Source organism: Strix uralensis, chromosome 7, assembly GCF_047716275.1.
Source record: "Strix uralensis isolate ZFMK-TIS-50842 chromosome 7, bStrUra1, whole genome shotgun sequence".
NCBI lineage: Eukaryota > Metazoa > Chordata > Aves > Strigiformes > Strigidae > Strix > Strix uralensis.
The window spans coordinates 1,322,132-1,340,634 of NC_133978.1; the positions used below are offsets into that span (position 1 = coordinate 1,322,132).

The window sequence follows — 18,503 nt, forward strand, 5'->3', positions numbered from 1 at the left end:
CGAGAACTGGAAAGCCCAATAATGCTGTTTGGACTGATTCAGAAAATGAAAAGAGGAGAGGTCTGAATAGAGGTAATAATATTGAAACTTACTAACAGGTCTGGCCTGACCGGGAGAAAAAATCCCTAAAAATCACCCCAAGGAGGTTCTTGTATAAGTTGAATACAATTCTTGCGTCTTTTTGATGTGCACAGCTCTACCCTATATTCTTTCCTTTTGCGTCCTCCTGGTAATGAACTAGACATGCCCGTCTACTTTAAAAAGGAAAACATGTTAATTTTTTTGTCTTAAGCAGAAATTTGCAGTGGCCAGCTGAATCCTTCCTCAGTAATTAATGCCTGAAAGCATTTTCTTTAGTACTTACTTAAATTGAAAGCTTTGTTGTCCATTATTGTAAAGCTGCGTTTGGATTCTGTGAGTGTGCGTTACTACTGCCTGGCATTTCACTGCAGGTATTGACTTCAGTTTAGTAATGAGGAAGCATTACAGGGAGCCAGTCTGTACTGAGACCTTCTGGATGAGCCTCCAGTTGCCGCGCTTCAGCTTTTCATGCCATTAGGGTCTTCCACCATAGTCAGTGGGGAACTGCAGCCCAGAAGCCAGAAACATCAGGCAGATCTAATTCAATTTATTTATGTGTTTGTTCTGTCCGAGTCAAAACACAGAGCAGTAAGCCAACATCTTTCTTTGTTGCCTTGAGAAGCTTTTAATGCTATTTCGGCAACTAGTGTCATACTTAAAGAAAATAAATCCTTTCAACTTTATTATTCAGCTCAGTGCTGTGTACAGTAGGTGCATAAGTTATTTGCTAAATGTTTTATGATGAAGATTATGTAGGTAATGAGCTTTTACATGTTGGCACCAGAGAGTAACAGAACTGTGTGTAGTACTTTGTAACTTGATGTAGGAAGGGAGCTTTTCTAAGTCCTCTGTAATGACATGGCACAGCAGGAAGATGAATCTGGATTAATTTGCAAATTAATCCAGAGGAAATGTGACAATGAGCTTTATTTATTTTTTAGCTAAACTTTTCCAAGTCTCTTAGCTCAAAGACGAGATCTTAAATCTATACAGATGTCTCTGAATGAATAAAATCAGATTTTCTCAAAGATGTCTTCAGCTTCTGTCAACTTCAATGCCAGTCACAGAAACTAGCGGGCTTTGTGAGAATAACAGATAATAACTGTTGCTCTGCCTATAGTATGGAAGCTGTATTTGCAGTTGTGCTAATGAGAGTTATATAATGGCATGTCATATATATATTCTTTGTCATTACCTACAAATGATTACAAAGTAGAAACTGGAGTGTATATGTGTATTATATTTTTTATTGACTAATTTCCTGGGGTTCTTTGTAAGTGACTCTAGTTTCCAAGTATGTCCAAAATCTGGAAAATCCTGGGTATCTACGTTCCTTGCTGGAAGAAATTTCCCAGCTAAAATACAGGCATTTTGAACCATTACAAGACTGATGCTCTTTCCCCAGGTGGCTGGTGATGTAACCGTAGGAAGAGTTTGGATTGTGAAAAACCCGTTATTGTCTTCTCCATTAGTTTTACTTGCTTATAAGTGTCATATCCTGTTCTTCCCAGGGTGGAAGCTTAGCAGAGGTTCATATTTTCATCTAAGATGTCATTAATTTTGAATCAAAACCATAGATACAATAAACCCCAGCATTTGTGTGGTGTGTTGTGTGTGGGCATCACATATGCTGCAGGTTCATGAGACTAAAACGCCGTGTGCTGTCGTACACATCTGCAGGGGCTACATTGCTTTGGATGGCATCACCGAGGAAACGAGTAGGCTTTTGGTAAGAGTCAGCCTCTGCACTCCACCTAAACAATGTCATCCAAACGATGAGACTGAAAAGTTATTTTCACCATTAATACAAATACAAAAATTTTGAATCTAATGTCAACATACGCATTAAATCCATCTGCAAATTGGAGGCTGAAGGGGACAGCATGGCTCTCCTCAGCTGTGTATAATGCAGCGTACAGGTTAAGGATAAGCTATGGAATTGGGAAAGGAGGATAGAGGTTTGTTAAATTTTAAAATTGAATTATATATTAAAAGTAACAAAAAAGATTATTGCTTCGGATCAGGGATTTTTTGAGTGAAAAGAATGACCTGAGCATGTAAGTAAGCATAATGGATCAATTTAAAGGGAGAGAAAGCAAAGATAGTTTTGCAGCATGCTCCCAGCCCAGTCTCCTGCAACAAAACCACAAGATCTATGCCAGTTTGGGCTGGAGGAGGCAGGCACTGGTCTTGGCCTTCAGGGTGGTGCCGGGGTGCACGCCCCCAAATGCATCAGCTCTCAGAGCAGTGTACTGCTGTACTGCTAACTGAATGTTAGCACAGCAGCTGCAGCACAGGCCAGTGCTCGGCAAAGGTCCCATGGAGCATCTCCCTTAGTTCCTCATCCCTCCTCTTTTCTCACCTGCCCTTCCTCCAGGAGACAGGAGCTGGTGGTACTCTGCCCTCGTGCCAGCTCCGTCCCCAGTCACGGAAACGGTGCAGTTTCATTTCTCTGTTGAGTCGAACGCAACGTGTGGTGCTGTAGGAGAGTAATGTAAATGTTTCTTGTGAAAATTGATGGAGGTTTTAGTTTAATAGTGAGTGAATTGCTAATCATATTGTCAAGAGCAGCTGGTATTCAAGCTTAATTCTCAAAATCATAAAAAATTACTCGTGCTGTCTTTTTTTAACAGCATCTTTCTTTTCCACTTAATCATCTACACTTCCAAATATGCCTTTCCTTCACGTGCCACAAACTTTAGATAAAGAAGCCTTACGCCAAGTCAGCGAGGACCACAGTGATTTGAAATAATTATTTAACTTGTTGTGGACGTCGCATACAAGCAGGAGTGAGCATTGCATTGGATCCAAGCTGAGCATAATAAGAAAATGAAAAGTATATCGCAACATATAACTATGTTTAGTGAGTATTTCGATGCATATATAGGCATAGTTGCATTTAACTGTTATGCTGCCTTTTTAAAAAAAATCTCAAGCTGTTTGATAAGGAAGCTGAACTTAAAAACGAAGCCTTTCTCATAACCTCTGCTCCCTCCTACGCAAAGGCAGAAGCAGGAACAGCCTGCATCTTGAAATGGTCAGCGCGGTGGCAGAGGGCCAGTGTCATGGTGTCAGCGCCGATGACTGTGCAGAGGGGGATTGCCTGGAAAGTCTGTCCTTTGTCACCGCTCGGCTAGAGAGCTCAGGGCAGCAGCTTCTTGCTCTGGAGAGCAGTAGGAAAGTCGCCACAAGCCTGGCGAGGAAGAAGAGGTTGCCATCCAAGGAGGCTTTGTTGTGTGAAGGTTATGATAATGTGCCATCCTGAGTAATTCATCTCCCAGACAGAGCTATGGCAGCGCTCTGTCAGCTGTGACAGTAAACTGGATCTCCAGGTACTTAGCCGAGCTGCCTACTCTGCTGGGTGAGCATCTTATTAAAATCTCTTAACTTGATACTTAGGCTAAAAATATCTTTGTTGCCATTTAACCACAGAGTTTCCTTTTTAACTTTTAAAATAGTGGTGATCACCAGCCACTTAACAAATACTGTGTCACTGACAACATCTGATTGATGCATTTAGATTTGCTGTCAGCGTATCACTAAGATGCTGCAAATAAAATCTTAAGCAAAGCAGTCTAAGGAAATAACAAAACCTTTTTGGGGGGTAGCGTCAGTGGCAGGGTTATTGAGGGCATAGCTGTGAGGGAAGTGTATAGTCGCAGGAATAAAGTGTGGAAAAAATGAAGAAGGTGGAGAGAAACCTTCCTAGTCAAAGGACAAGTTGAGTACTAGGGGATTACAGGGGAGCTTGTGCACATGCTTATCCATCTGCTGGAAAATAAGCAACGCCTACCAAGATCCTCCATAAGTTTGTCAGGTTTTCTTAAATCCCTGTCTGACAAAATTTTCTAGAAGGTGGGAGAGAAGAAGAGGAAAGGGGCAGGACATTTTATTTCTTTTTGTGCCATCCCGTGACAGGTGGGGACAGGGAGTTGGGTAGGACTGGTTTTGTTTCCAGAAGAGGAAGCTAAGGTCCTGAAAACTGGAGGGTGGCTGGGCAGTGGCAAAAGATAGCTGGTTTCCTCCTGGGACATGGGGACATCTCGCTGTCCAACCTTGATGCTGAGCCTTTGAAGAGAGGAAAGGGATATTTGCAAATACATCAAAGCGGGAGCTGGTACTGAGGCACTGTGTGAGCCACGGTTGCTGGCAAAGCTTCAGCTGAAGTTTTTGCTTGCTAAAACTCAAGCAGGGAGGAATAGAGGGTAACTGTAGAAGCACCTTTTCCCTCCTGTAGTCCTTGTGGACAGATATGGGGGTTTCATCTCTTGATACAAATCACAGTATCCTTCAAAGTATTTTAATTTTTCCTGATTTCTTACAGCCCCAGCAGGACTGTTGTGCTTAGCAGAAACCACTAGGCCCATCAGATACACCCTTGTCAGACTGCTTGTTAGGAATGGCTTTAGAAAGTGCTGAAAGCAGGCCCAGAAGGAGCAGGAGTTACACTGAATTGGGAGGATACTCTGGAAAAGTTACAAAGCTCAAGCCAAGCTCTAATATTATTCCCACCAAAGCTAAAGCTGTCAGATTATTAGAAGAATAAGGAGTTTCCAATAAAAGAAGTTAAGACTAAAAAGAGCGATCTTTTCCTAAAAGAGAAAGCTACAAGTCCAGCATCCTTATATTTTGCTGCTTAATAGCACTATCACTCCTTAAAAGTACTACTGCAGGTTTTTTTTTCTTAGTGCTTCAGTTGCTGGTAATGTCTAGATGTCTCTAGATTTACAGCTACCTTGGTCATACCAAGTAAGCAATTTTGAACTTACCAGGCAACAGCTGCGTGCGTTAAAACACAAGCTATAGCTGGCTGTTTGTTGTCTTCTGTGGAGCTGCTAGTTGTCAGGATGCAACATCCTCTCTGCCACCCAGCAAGACTGGACAGTGAAACAAAATGAGAGTGTTTTCCCTGCCATGCCTGGAAGTCTTTCAAACCAGGATCTCCATTTGTTTACCCAAGTTTGCCCACACATCCTTACGTGCATGCAAGAGCTGGATACAAGCATCCCAGCTGAGCTCTGAAATCATGCGGTGACTTGATAAGGAGATAAGTATCTACAAGCTTTTAGAAATACTGAATTACGAACAGCAAAACTTTCCAAAACAAGTATTATTTTAAATGCATCTCACATTGTAGCATCTGCTTTTCCCTGCAGTTCTGAATGTGGTTTCTCCCTGTCGCCAGCAGCTGTGACCCACAGTGCCAGGTACATGGGACTGTGTGTGAAGTTGTGGGTAACCTCCCTGCTGCAGTTACCAGACTGACCTGAATCCTTTACCGACCCATCATGTCTCTTCCCATCTCTGCTTGCTCAAAATTGCAGTTGCAAGTCCAGTCCTTGTCCAGCCTCTTGACAACTGCCACAAGCTGGTGGTGAATGGTCCAGGTGCTACCTCGCTCCTGCAGTGCCTTTCTGCAGATAAAGGTGCATATTGCAATCCCCTCCCTTACTTGCTGGCAAATGACTAAACACCCAGGAGTAAACCTTGATTGTCCTAGTCAGTTCTTGGCCGTCGGAGCAGCTGGGTTTATTTTTGCTTCCCTGGCCTCTGCGATGGTAGGCTGGGCTCAGTCCTGGACTCCTGAATGGCATGGTGCCCGTGCTCCCAGCCTGACAGCTGAAGCCTTGGCTCTCCTCTCTCTTGCTGGCCCTAATGGGATCTCTGGGTCCTCTCCTTCCCACAGCATGAGTGAGACACCGAGGTGACATTAAAGTACTGGAACAGCAGATAAAAGGCCCTTACTATATTTATTGAGTGTTACAGATAAGTAATCCACTCTGCTGTCAGTGGCTAGAGAAACAGCAAATAAAGTATACATGCCCCTTGCTTTGATGTGATGAAATCTCCAGAGGACATTTACTTCAGTGGCATTCTCAGTGCAGCTGTAGCTGAGTTTTTCAGTGGAAAATAAAAGATTTTCATGTCCTTATGCATTGCTTTAAAAATATCGCTATGGCTGATTCTTGTACGCTGGACAATTCTGTGGTCTGAAAGCTGGGGTTTTTTTCCAAAATGTTATTAAAATCATCTTACCCGTTTTTGTTGGAAGGGGAAAAATTAATAGTTATTTTGTGGTTTCATACACAACATTAAAACAACAGTCTGGTTTTCATTTAAACCAATAAAAGTATGGAAATTCAAAATGAAGGCTCTCTTCATGTCCTTAGATCAACTTGTTGGCCTTGCTAAAACGCATAATGGATGGAACAGGGGAAAAATCTCAGTCTTACAACTCATAGCATTGTTTTCGCATACAGTTCAGCTTTTTTGTTGCTGGATTTCAAACCTGACATCACTTTATTGCCTGTCTTCTCAAGCTATAAAAAACGCCTCAGTTTTGTAAATTTGCAGCAGTTTAGAATCCAGTGAACCACATACATTATTTTTAAAAAACCTAAGCAATAATTAAGCAAATTGGTTAGTAAATGTACATCAGTAATTGAATTAATAAACTTTCAAATTTTGAGATACAAACCTGACTGTTTGGGACAATGGGTATTAGTGATTTCTGGTTTATGGTGTGGTCAGAAAGAGCCCCAGAGGCACCGGCACAAGCTGCAGCACAGGAAACCCCAGCCGGCCCCAAGGAAACAGCCCGTCCCCATGTGAGCGGGGCGTCCCTGGGATGGGCCCCGAGCGGTGGGGGATCCCCATCCCCCGGGATGCCCCGACTCGCCCGGACACGGCCCCCAGCCACCCACTGCAGTCGCCTCAAGCCTGAACCTGTCTGTGAGGCCAGTGCGCTGGCAGGTGAGGTGGCTGGCATCGCAGTGCTGCCCCTCTGTTCCAGCCTGCAGGTTCCCTTCCAGCTCTGGTTTGCCCAAGGATAGGGCAGGATGGAGTCTGGAGAAACTCCTCAGTGTTTCCTGGGCTTCACTTCTTGGCAGTGAGCAGCCTGCCACTGTCCCCAGAATGCCTGCAGGCGGCTGGGCCGTATCACCAGGTGTCCTTAGCCTGTACGTTATTCCATCTCCCCAAGGCTCTGAAAAGTGACTTCTTCCTGAAGCTGTTCCTTCCCTCCCCACTGTGAATGAGCCGCCCTAGCTGTTCACAGCCCTTTGATCTGTTAAGTCACAGCTCTGTCACTTCTGGCTGGTGCCCACACCCTGGAAGCTGCCTGCCCTCCTTCTTATCCCCTCTCCTGGGAGGAAGGTTGCTCAGCTGGGCTCGTTGCCTTCCTTCTTCTGCTTTCGCCAGCATCCCCCGGCCAAGCTCCGTGTATATGTGTATACTTAAAGCTTGTAAAATTGTAACTTATCTTTGATTACTGCACTGCTGTTCAGCATCCGTCCCCAATGACCCCTAACACCTTCTGGAACTTTATAGCTCATGAAGACAGGTCCATAAAGCGATGTTAAGTCTTAAACTGGGTACTTCAGAGCCAGCTGGCCGGCTCGGCTTTGGCAACACTTCGCGTTGTGAAGGTTGTACCTGCTGAAGCGCTCCACGTAATAAACCATTTGCCCGAGCAAATTTAAACCTGCAGGTCCCTTCCCCTGCAGCAGCCCACGTATGCTGCAGAGCAGAGGCAAGGTCTGGGCTTAGGCAGCTCGGTGCGTGCAGCCCCCAAGCTGAGCAGTTCACCTCCATCTCAGATTCATTCCCACAGCGCAGAGGTTTCTGCCTGCTGAGCTTTGCCGGGAGAATTTGCTTCGCAAGCTGGAGGAGGTCTTGTTTATTTTTTTTTCCCAAAGGGGAAATGAGTTGCCAAAGTAACCTGGACAAAGAGTAGTGTTTTAGATGGGGGATTACGGTTTCATATTTATTTGCTTGTTTATAGGACTTTTATATTCTTCCGCAGCACAGGGAGAAGGCGCGATATGTTGTGATTATTTATCATAGCTGTAAGAAGGGGGCCTGGTGGTGACGGACATCTCAAAACCGAGCTATGCAGAACCCTTACCTGAAAGAGGTCAGAGGGGGTTTCTGGACAAGATTTGTCCCCTCTGCCATGCCGCCTGTGTTTAGCAGCAGCTCTGATCCCTGTCCGGGCTCTTGTGTTCTGCCAGGAGGAACTGGGACAAGCACTGCTGAAATCACTAACATCGCTGTTCCGACTTGGCAGTAAAGAGCCCCCAGGACAGTTCCCGGATGCTGGCACCATGTGCCTGTGCTGTTAAATTCACGGCTTGAGCGGGAATTTAGCACAGGCCAGGGAACATTTCCAGCGGGGCGGGATGTGCGAGGTCCTCTTGCGTTGGCATCCTTTCCTCCAGGGCAGTCCTCCAGCCCGCCCCGCATCCATGCTTAATCCCCTCCCTTCCCCTCCTCATCACAGGCTTTGCCAAGCGGCAGTGCCACACCACGAAATCTCCTAGTGCTAGGGGCCACAGAAGCTTGAGGGAAGCTGTGGAAGAGGGGAAGGATGGAGGAGGACAGAGGTGAGTCTCCTGCAGGAGACTCACAGAGCTGAGGGAGTCCTACCAGTGCCTGGGTCAACACAAAACCTTTGAATGGCACGAAAAGCTGGGGTGAAAGCCAGCGTCCTGCCACAGCCCAGGGTGGCTGCCCTTCCAGGCTGCTCTGGAGGTTTGGCATGGAGCCCTGCACACCCAGGAACCCTGTGCCCAGGGGAGCAGCCTGGCCTGGAGGAAGGCAAAGCGAGCCTGGGCAGGGTGCTTTGCACACTGTGGCTTTTGGAGCTGGCTGGCCAGGCAGCACATACAGACGGGGACTCTGCACCACATCTGGAGTCCTGGGGTGAGATGGAAGCCACCAGTTCCTCAGCTGGGACATGCTCAGGGTGAAGCAACAAGAAGTGACCTTGAAGAGCAGCTCTTGCAACCACCGCTTTCTGTACGGGGTTGTTCTTCCATAGAGAGCGTGCACGCGTGCTGCAGAAGCCCGTTCAAGGCAGTACCATGCCAATGGCTTTCTCTGTGCTAAACCATTACTGGGTCTTGGTCACAGACCAGTCATATAACAAATGGAAATCCTACCGTGCCATAACTTACACAGAGGCAGCTTTGCCAAGGGAAGGTGACAGCAGAGGTCAAGGGGTCTTTGGCCCAATGCGTAGAGGAGCTCCTGAGGTCTGTGGATAGGAGCGGATCCTCCTTGGAAAGATCTAGGTGCAGGGGTGAGGTGAGAGGCAGCTGGGCCACCTCAACACCTTTTCAGAGGGGGCATTGGGCTGGAGAGGAACAGGGAGCTTCTTCAAACCTCATCTTGCTCAGTCAGTACTACCCTCCTGGGCAGGTCTGTCCTCTGGTTTCCTCTGTCAGGCAGCTCCACCACCACCATCCCTAGTGCTCGATACCTTATTTCTCCTCCTTTCCTCTCCCCAGCTTTCATGGGTCAATTAGTGCTTCTGCACCCCCCCCCCCCCCCCCCCCCCCCCCATTTCTCTGTTCCGCAGCATATTTTGTGTTAAAATTGGTGAGGGTTTTTTCTTGGGGGCATTTCAAGGCTTATTTCTGATGGCAGTTGAGATGGGATTTGCTGTGCTGGTGATTAGATAAGGCTGGGGTGGGTATGGAGGTTGTGGTAGGGTGGAGGAGACCAGCCAGGAATCTCAGTTGGAGAGCACTCTGTACGTGAGGTCGCTGTTCCATGGGAGGAAGCAGAAAGCAGCCTCTGAAATCAGTCTTCCCCATGACGTGTAGAGGAATAGAGTGGAGAGATGTCACAGAAAACATACACAACTAGAGAAACACTGGGATGGGGCAGATGCTTATGGGGGGTTTTCAGGTGAGAGACTGTGACTGCAGACCACGCATCCTCCTGTAGAAGAGGTCGCTGTGAAGAGTGGACTCGATATCCTTGGTGAACCTTCTCTGGTCATTCACCAAGGCTTCTGAGGCATAGTAGGCTTCATGGCTTACTGAGCATCTCAGAGGACACTGGTTAGGGACATGAATTGTGTCCCTGCACATTTTCAGAGGCCACTTGAAAATGTTGCCAGAATGGACCAGTCATGACAAGGAGTTTGGACTTTGCACCTGTAGACTTGCACAGCTGAAATGGCCACCCACAGGTAGATAAGAGCTGGGCTGACACCAGGATTGGCTCAGGAATGACACTCTCCCCTGCTCATTGTCCTCTGCTTGTAGACTCCAAACACAGGCAGCCTTGATGCTGTTGGAGAAGGGAGTATGCCAGTAGCAGTGGTGGGAATGGACCTTGATGCAGACCAGCGGTATGTAGGCTTTACAGGTTTAGTGGCAGCTGTTGCAAGGACTTCTCATCATGACTCAGTGTGCTCTCAAACGTGCATCCTGCTGGAAAACACTCTGCCAGTGTTGCTGGACGCCTGCCCCTGCCCGGCGCTGTGTGACTCAGAAGTGCCTGCATCACAGCACCGTGCATGGAGGTTTGATTTATCGCCCTGGTTCCTAGAGTCTCGCCTTGGCACAGCAGGAAATAACGGTTCCCAGGGAGAGAGCCTGTGCTGGTGGAGTGAGTGTGTGATGAAGCTGTCCAGGTTGCAAGTTCTGAGGAACAGCATTAGTCATGACGGCTTCAGCGCATTAATTGCAGTCTCGTTTAACGGAGGTGGCTGTGGCGTGGGTGAGGTACACAGAGTCACCCAGTCCCACCAGCTCCAGCTGCAGGCACCAGGGTGGGGGTCTCCAGCCTCACACTGCTCCCAGCAGGTCCAACACCACAGCTGCAGCAGGTGGTTTGGGGCTGTGTCCCGATGAGTCAGGGCAGGCCCTGAGAGTGGAGATCCCCTTCAGCGGACCACGTTAGTGACCCTGCATAAGCCTGCATCCAGTTTGTCCTTGTACAGGGGGGCTTAACAAACTGCACAGTGTGTCCGGATGTGGCCTCACTCGAGGTTTAGACTAGGTATTAGGAAGCATTTCTTTACAGAACAGGTTGTTGGGCGTTGGAATGGGCTGCCCAAGTCAGGGGAGGAGTCCCCATCCCTGGAGGGGTTGAAGAGTCGGGTCAACCATAGTGCTTAGGGATATGGTGTAGTTGGGAATGGTCAGTGTGAGGTTCATGGTTGGACTAGATGATCTTCAAGGTCTTTTCCAACCTAGACAATTCTGTGATTCTGAGGGGAATAATACCTTCCCTTGACCTGCTGGATGCTCTCACACCGGGCTGGTTGGCCTTCATTGCTGTGACTGCTGGCCAGCTTGGTGTGCACGCATCTGTGGATGCCTCCCACCTGCAGAGTCTTGCATGGAGAGCTGCCCCTTCCAGCCTGTCCCAGCCTGCCCCACACATGGGACTGGTCTGTGCTGGGGCAGGACTGCTGCTGAAGTCCTTCTGAAGGTACCACTCAACACCTGGCCTCCTGCCTGTGGGAAGTGCCATGGTGCTCCTTTCTTCATACAAGATGTTCATGTTGGCTGAATTTTGCATAAAATGGAACACCTCAATTGTTGTTCTTTTGCCTCTCAATATCAAATCTCCAAACAAGCCCAACAGTTTCACATACAAGCAGGAGACCACTGTGATTTTGTCTTTGCATGTCCTGCTCCAGCTCACAGAAGTGTTGGCCATCCATTCGGTAGTAGGAGGAGAGGCATGGTACCTAACCTAACCTAGTCAAACTGTTGTATTTTCCTCTGGCATTAAATAAAATAGTATTTGAATGCACAGTGGGGCTCATGCTACTTTGTGCAGCTTTTTATGAAGATTACAAAGTTGAGGCAAAAAGCAGATCTCACTGTAATTAGAAGATAGAAGAGTTAATCATAGGAATGGATTCCTACTTGCTCTGAAATTTTCTAAACTGCTTTAAAATACCTTCAGCTGAAGGAGCTGAACTTCACGGTGAATCCTTTGTGTGCTGAAGTAGAGTTTTCTTCATCCATTTGAATTGCAACACAGAAGTTGCAGAGCTGTTTTCCTCAGAGATTCAAGAGTCCCTGTGTTCTTTTTGTTGATATGTGAAGTCATTTGGGTTTTTGAAGAGTCGTACAATCATTTACTTGATGTGCTAGAGGCAACCCAAACCTCTTATTCCCGTTTATTCACCCTTTGAGAAAAGATGTGGAAAAAAGTCACCAGTCATCAAAGTTTCAAGTCAGAGGCAACTAGCAGGGAACTGGGAGATAAACCACCGACAGATGGGGGAGGGTTGTGTGTGAAGGACATACTCTACATAATGCGCCATTAAAACTTCATGAAGAGGTGTCCCAGAAAAAATATTACAAAGCACTAGGCTTAATATTAAATTCTTAGTTTTAGCAGTGTGGTCATTTTCAGGGAGGAATAATCAGCTTAGCCACAGCATTCGCATATTTAATGTTCTGAGAGAAGAGAGATTGTCTGATTTTTCTTTTTCTTTTTTTTTTCCCCCCAGTAATTAATGAAAGTCAAAAGCAGCAACTGGAATCTGCAAGCTATTCCTCCCGCTACGCTCTGGTACTTTTTTATGAAGCCGGTACACAGATTGATGTCCCCTGGGCTGCACAGTACATCACCGATAATCCCTGCATACGCTTCATCTCCATCGATAATAAGAAACGCAATATAGGTCAGTGCTCCCATTATTTCCCTTAAACACAGTGACAATAGAGGGTGTAGATCATGAAAAATGCTGTTTAATTGAGTGTTGCTATTCTGAACAGAGCAAGTATTTAACTCCAAGCCGCAGCGGATAGCATTTAATGTCACATTTGGCCTGTAATAAAATACACAATGAAAGCGGGAAGGTCCTCAGAAAATCACCACCCAGCACATGGTTTACGTTACTGCATTTATGAAACCAGTGTCAGGGGATTTGAAACATCAAAATGTTGCTATTCCAAGAAAGAGCTGGAGTTCCTTTGTTTAAACATTGATTCATACACATGCCAATTTATCTCCCATCATCCATTACTTTACAACTCCTGTTCTTTCCACTAAGCATGCTTGGAAGTAGTAATGAGTTATATAATTGAGGCTGTTCAGTCTTACTCAGAGTTAGCCAGTGTGCTTTTATAATCATGGAAAATCCTTGAAATGGCTGCACATAGTACAGCTGCTTGGTAAAGCTTAGAGAACATCCCACAAGGCAGACACTTCTCATCTGTTTCTGGAAGATGGCAGTTGAGTAAGTATATGTTTTAATTATTAAATGTATTTCATATACCAAGAGTGTATTTGCATGGAATAGCTCAAGAAAAACCTCTAGCATTTGAGTTTAATCAAGTTCATTATGAGCTGAAAACGCTTCCCGATTCTGTTACTTGCTCACATTGTGATGATGACCAGGTTTAACTGCATCCGTGAAGTGGAGGGAAAAACCTACAGACCATTGTGGTGATCTACTGTCACAGAGTAAGGAAGGATTTTCATAATCAGCTGCTGCCTAATATGTAATTATTAAGTATTACCAAAATCACTGTGCCAAAGCATGTTCAGATTTAGACCTGGGAGACTTCTGGTTCCAGTCTTCCTTGTTCAGTTGGGATTCATTGTTTCCCGTGGGCAGTCTGCAGACATCAGTGATGTTAGTGCCTTGCCCGTCACCCTTATATCTACATGTCATCACCATGCTAGAAAACAACCATAAGGTTGGTCATGCCTTCCCTCTCTTGCACCATAAAGATGCAGTTTCAGGTAATAAGCTATCATGCAGGAGTGTGACAGTGTAACAGTGGTGCTGGTGGCCTGGACCTCTGAAGATCTCTGCTCCAGCTGCCGCTCACAGCAGGCTGTGCTAACCCAAGGTCAGGGCAGCCATGCCTTTTCTAGCTGAGGTTTTAAAAAAAACCCAGGATGGAGATCCCCCACATGGCTGGTGACCTGTCCCAGGGGTGCACCTCTGCTGGGGGAAGAAGTGTTTCTTCATCTGCAGTCTGAACTTCCCAAGGCTCAGACTGTGGGTGTTGCCTCCTGTTCCATTTGTCTGCCTCTACCAACTGGCGTCATTCAGGTTGGAAGGGACCACTGGAGGCCGTCTGCTCCTACTCCCACACAAGGTTTGAAGTTGCTGAGTTAGATCGTGTTGCTCAAGGCTCTGATGCGATGTGGTTTGTCACCTTTGCACTGCTGGCTTATATTCAGTGGTTGATCCACCATAACCAGCCTGATCTTTTCAGAAAGGTCTGTTGCTCAGCCAGACTGATGCATGGCATTATCCTGTGTCAGGCACAGGACCTTGCTCTCCTCCTTGTGTGGTGATAGTACAGTTCAAGTCAGCTCTTCCAAATACGCCCTTCTCTGCACCAAAGCCAGCTGAGTAGCAATGGCTCTTGAAGTGCCTTCAGAAACAGCAGTTTATGCTGGAAGCAAAGGAGTTGGAGTGATGAACCAACTCACCACTGTAGTGAGCCCAATTTTGTTATTTCTCGTAAGAATTTAGCCTGTTGGTCTGAAAAAGAGGGAAAATAAAACAAAAGAATGGCTGAACTAGCCAAAACAAAGATGCGTCCACCCTGATATGCTTCCTCCAGCAGGGACTAATAGTGAATATTTTTTTAAAAAGAGCGTAAGGAAAGCCAAATAGAGAGTGATGTTTTTTTCCTCTGGCATTGTCTCCCTGTTACTGACAATGTGCAGCTGGGGATTTTCTTGCATCTAAGATTTTATCACCACTGTTGTGTTTAATGATGAGTACTTGATAGTTAATAACACCTACTGGTATTTTCCATCCCAGCTGCCCGATTCTAGCTGTGCAGAAGACGACACAGCCTAAGGGAGAAATTCACCCATCCTTTCCTCACCTGCTTCAATAGTTGGTCTTAAAGCACCAGCACTGAGAACAACAAATATGGAATTATAATGGAATTATAAATAGCTACGTACAGTGTCCTTGCTGCATAGAAGCTTATTATTTGGGGCACGTTGTTAACAAATACATAGAAATTACCAGAACATCAATGCTGACACATCCCTTTCTCACTGAAACTTCCCTCCTATTGTGGGAGAGAATTGCATCTCTTCATAGGGCTGGAACAAGCTGGGGGCCAGCGACTGAAGATGATTTCTGTCCAGTAGGGCCCCCCTTGTGACCTATAAACACCTGGACTGCACTGTCTTTCCCGGTGAACTTGCATTTTGCAGATTTGCACTTTGTTCCAGGAAAAGTAGTACAAGGGAGAGAGCAGTGTATGTTAGCTGGAGCAGTATTTTTGGCTGTGAGCACTCGAGCCGAGCACAGAAGGGTTGGAAAGCATGCCTGTGTCGTGTTCAATAAAGCTGACTTACAGAAGTATAAAAATCAAAAGTGGTCACCAAGTGATTCACTTTTCTTCAAACACATGCACAGCTCTGCTGCTAATACATACTTTAAGACAACATGGGCAAGGGGGGCTGAATGTAACATTTATTTACACATATGGAGTACTGCAGCCAAAACGCTTGAATCTAAAGTTCCTTTATGTTTGTTTTAGCACATATGCAAGTATTTTGTATTTATATCTTTCTTTCTGTGTTTCTGACTGACCTCCAGAACATATCAGTGGGAGGCACAGCAGCACCTTGCTGTCCCTTGTTCGCTGTCTTTTTGGGGTGGTATTACTGATGTTTTAACACCATGCTCCACTCACTCATCGCTCTTCCCATTCTTCAACCTTGACTGGTCGTGGTTCATCTGAAGAAGACGATGGTGACAATGATAAAGTAAGCGTTCAGAGAGAGAAAGCAGAAATGCTCAGATTGATTTATGTTGTGTCTCCTGGGTGAAGCAGCTGAGATCTTTCGGGGCAGTCATCATTCCCAAAAAGCCATCACCTTCTCCAGTTGATGCCTGAATGGTCCCATTTGCCCCGTTCATCCTCTATGCCATGCACACCGTCCCCATGTATTGAGTTGTGTGTTATTTCTCAAGTGCCTGCATGCATCCCGCCCTCCATTGCATTAGTCTTAAGAGGGAAAATTGCTTTGCTGCCCATCAGACGTGGCTGTAACGCTTAGCAGGAGTACGTCCTCAACAGGTAGAGGAGCATGGCTGCAGTTCTCTAGGCATAAGTAAAAGTGACTAATGGATCAGGCACAAACAGAAATTTGATTTTTCTGCGGTTTCTACACCCGCTTTGATGTAGCCACAATTAATGGAGATTTATCTAACCTTCGTTACCATCTCAAATAGTAATGTTTTAGTAAACGGCATTGAGAGACCCAAAGGAAATAACTGTAACTTTCTGCTAAGGGACTCTTTGTTAAACATGTCATTACACAAAAAATAACTACATCTGTATACCATCTACCTAAAAGCGAGTAGTCTAGCCCTCGAAGGCCAAAAGGCAAAGTCTAGCCCTTGCTATGAAAGTCCAAACTATCCTTTTCATTTGTGTGAGACGTGGTAATCCCTGTGTTGACTCATTTAGTAAAGCAGAGATCACAGAATCACAGAATCATCTAGGTTGGAAGGGACCTTGAAGATCATCTAGTCCAACCGTTAACCCAGCACTGACAGATCCCAACTACACCAGATCCCTCAGCGCTATGTCGACCCACCTCTTGAACACCTCCAGGGATGGGGACTCCACCACCTCCCTGGGCAGCCCATTCCAACGCCTGACTACCTGTTCTGTAAAGAAATGCTTCCTAATATCCAGTCTGAACCTTCCCTGGCGCAACTTGAGGCCATTCCCTCTTGGTTTATCACTCATTACTTGGTTAAAGAGACTCATCCCCCCCTCTCTGCACCCTCCTTTCAGGTAGCTGTAGAGGGCCATGAGGTCTCCCCTCAGCCTCCTCTTCTCCAGACTAAACCCCCCCAGTTCCCTCAGCCGCTCCCCATCACACCTGTGCTCCAGACTCTGCACCAGCTCCGTTGCCCTTCTCTGGACACGCTCGAGTCATTCAATGGCCTTTTTGTAGTGAGGGGCCCAAAACTGAACACAGTCATCGAGGTGCGGCCTCACCAGTGCCGAGTCCAGGGGCAAGATCCCTTCCCTGTCCCTGCTGGCCACGCTAGTGCTGATACAAGCCAGGATACCATTGGCCTTCTTTGCCACCTGGGCACACTGCTGGCTTATGTTCAGCCGGCTGTCAGTCAACCCCCCCAGGTCCCTCTCTGACTGGCAGCTCTCCAGCCACTCCTCCCCAAGCCTGTAGCGCTGCTGGGGGTTGTTGTGGCCCAAGCGCAGCACCCGGCATTTGGCCTTAGTGAAGCTCCTACAGGTGGCCTCAGCCCATCGCTCCAGCCTGTCCAGGTCTCTCTGCAGAGCCTCCCTACCCTCCAGCAGATCAACACTCACACCCAACTTGGTGTCTTCTGCAAACTTACTGAGGGTGCACTCGATCCCCTCGTCTATGTCATCAATAAAGATGTTAAACAGGAGTGGCCCCAAAACCCAGCCCTGGGGGACACCACTCGTGACCGGCCGCCAACTGGATTTAACTCCGTTCACCACAACTGATGTGAAACTCTTTCTTACACAAGTTTAATATTTTATCAGTGAAATACCTGAAACAGCCTTGTTGTTATAGTTACACAATAGGATGGGTTTGTTAGCAGACCCAGTGAGCTGCAGTCTGTAATTCTCAAAAAATCTGAGCCTTTGCTTGCTCTCAGAGCCACGCGCTTTCCTGAGGACCGTTGTGCGTCGCTGTTTCGTGATGAGCTGCAGCACTCTGAATCACTGCTTGTTGCACAGTACTTGCAAACTCATAAAGCCTCTTCTTGTGAGGAGATACGGCAGCATCCCCTCTCTTTCTGTTTTCTCCTCAATTCCTTTGTGCAGGCTGCTCAAGGGTTGCTGGTTCTTCAAACATTTATAGCATAATGCTATTCTTTAAATTGTAAAAAAACTCTCTTCAGCATGTCCGCTGAACTTCTGTAATGGAGAACAGGCCAGGTGACCATGCCATCTTTCTGGCAGTCCTGGTGGGTGAGACAGAACAGCATGACTTCTCAGAGTTTTGTCTTTGTTTACACTGCTGGAGAGGAATACAGTCTTCTGCGATGGACTACCCCTCGCTGCGATGGGGAGGAGGTAGCGAGCCTGACCCATGGCTGAGCCTGCTGGGAAAAGCACCAGCACCAGTCCCTGGGAGCAATTCTCCGCAGCACAACATTAGTTCTCTTCATTGTGACACAGCCTAGTTCCTTACTGGTGACTGCAGGTGACATCTGTTTTCTCCCCGATTTATGCAGAAGAATCAATAATAAAGCTGTCTCTCTGATACTGCTGTTACCAATGTAATCTGGAGCGTGATGAGCCTCCGAGAAGGATCAGCTGAGGATCTCAGCTGCTGTTCATAAAATTGTGTCTCCTTCCGCAGAGGTAATGTGCTTGAACATTACATAAGGAAGAGCCTACAAGAAGTGTATGTTGAATTCCCTATGCGGTATGTATGAATATTAAATATCTGTGTGATTGGCTGCCTTAAACACCCCATCAATATTTATAACTGGTCGGGGGGACAGTGGGAATTCTTCAGTATAAATTATTTCAAGCCTCATTTCTGTAATACCGCAGTCTTTGCATCTCTTTGCATTCTGGAGGACTAAAGATAGATGACACATAAAAATGGAAGCGGTTCCCTCTTTCGCCTCAGGATTGCAAGTTTATATAATTTAAAGG

The 18,503-nt window shown here is 46.5% G+C and overlaps 1 protein-coding gene across 2 annotated transcripts in view; it reads left to right on the forward strand.

The window, feature by feature from the left end:
• The window catches only part of RNLS (renalase, FAD dependent amine oxidase), a 76,590-nt gene that overhangs the window by 44,975 nt on the left and 13,112 nt on the right, over positions 1–18,503 (forward strand). For both annotated transcript variants that reach the window (XM_074874119.1, XM_074874120.1), the window contains exon 5: positions 12,347–12,520. In XM_074874119.1, coding sequence (XP_074730220.1) covers positions 12,347–12,520 — 174 coding nt within the window. The remainder of the gene's footprint in view (positions 1–12,346; positions 12,521–18,503) is intronic.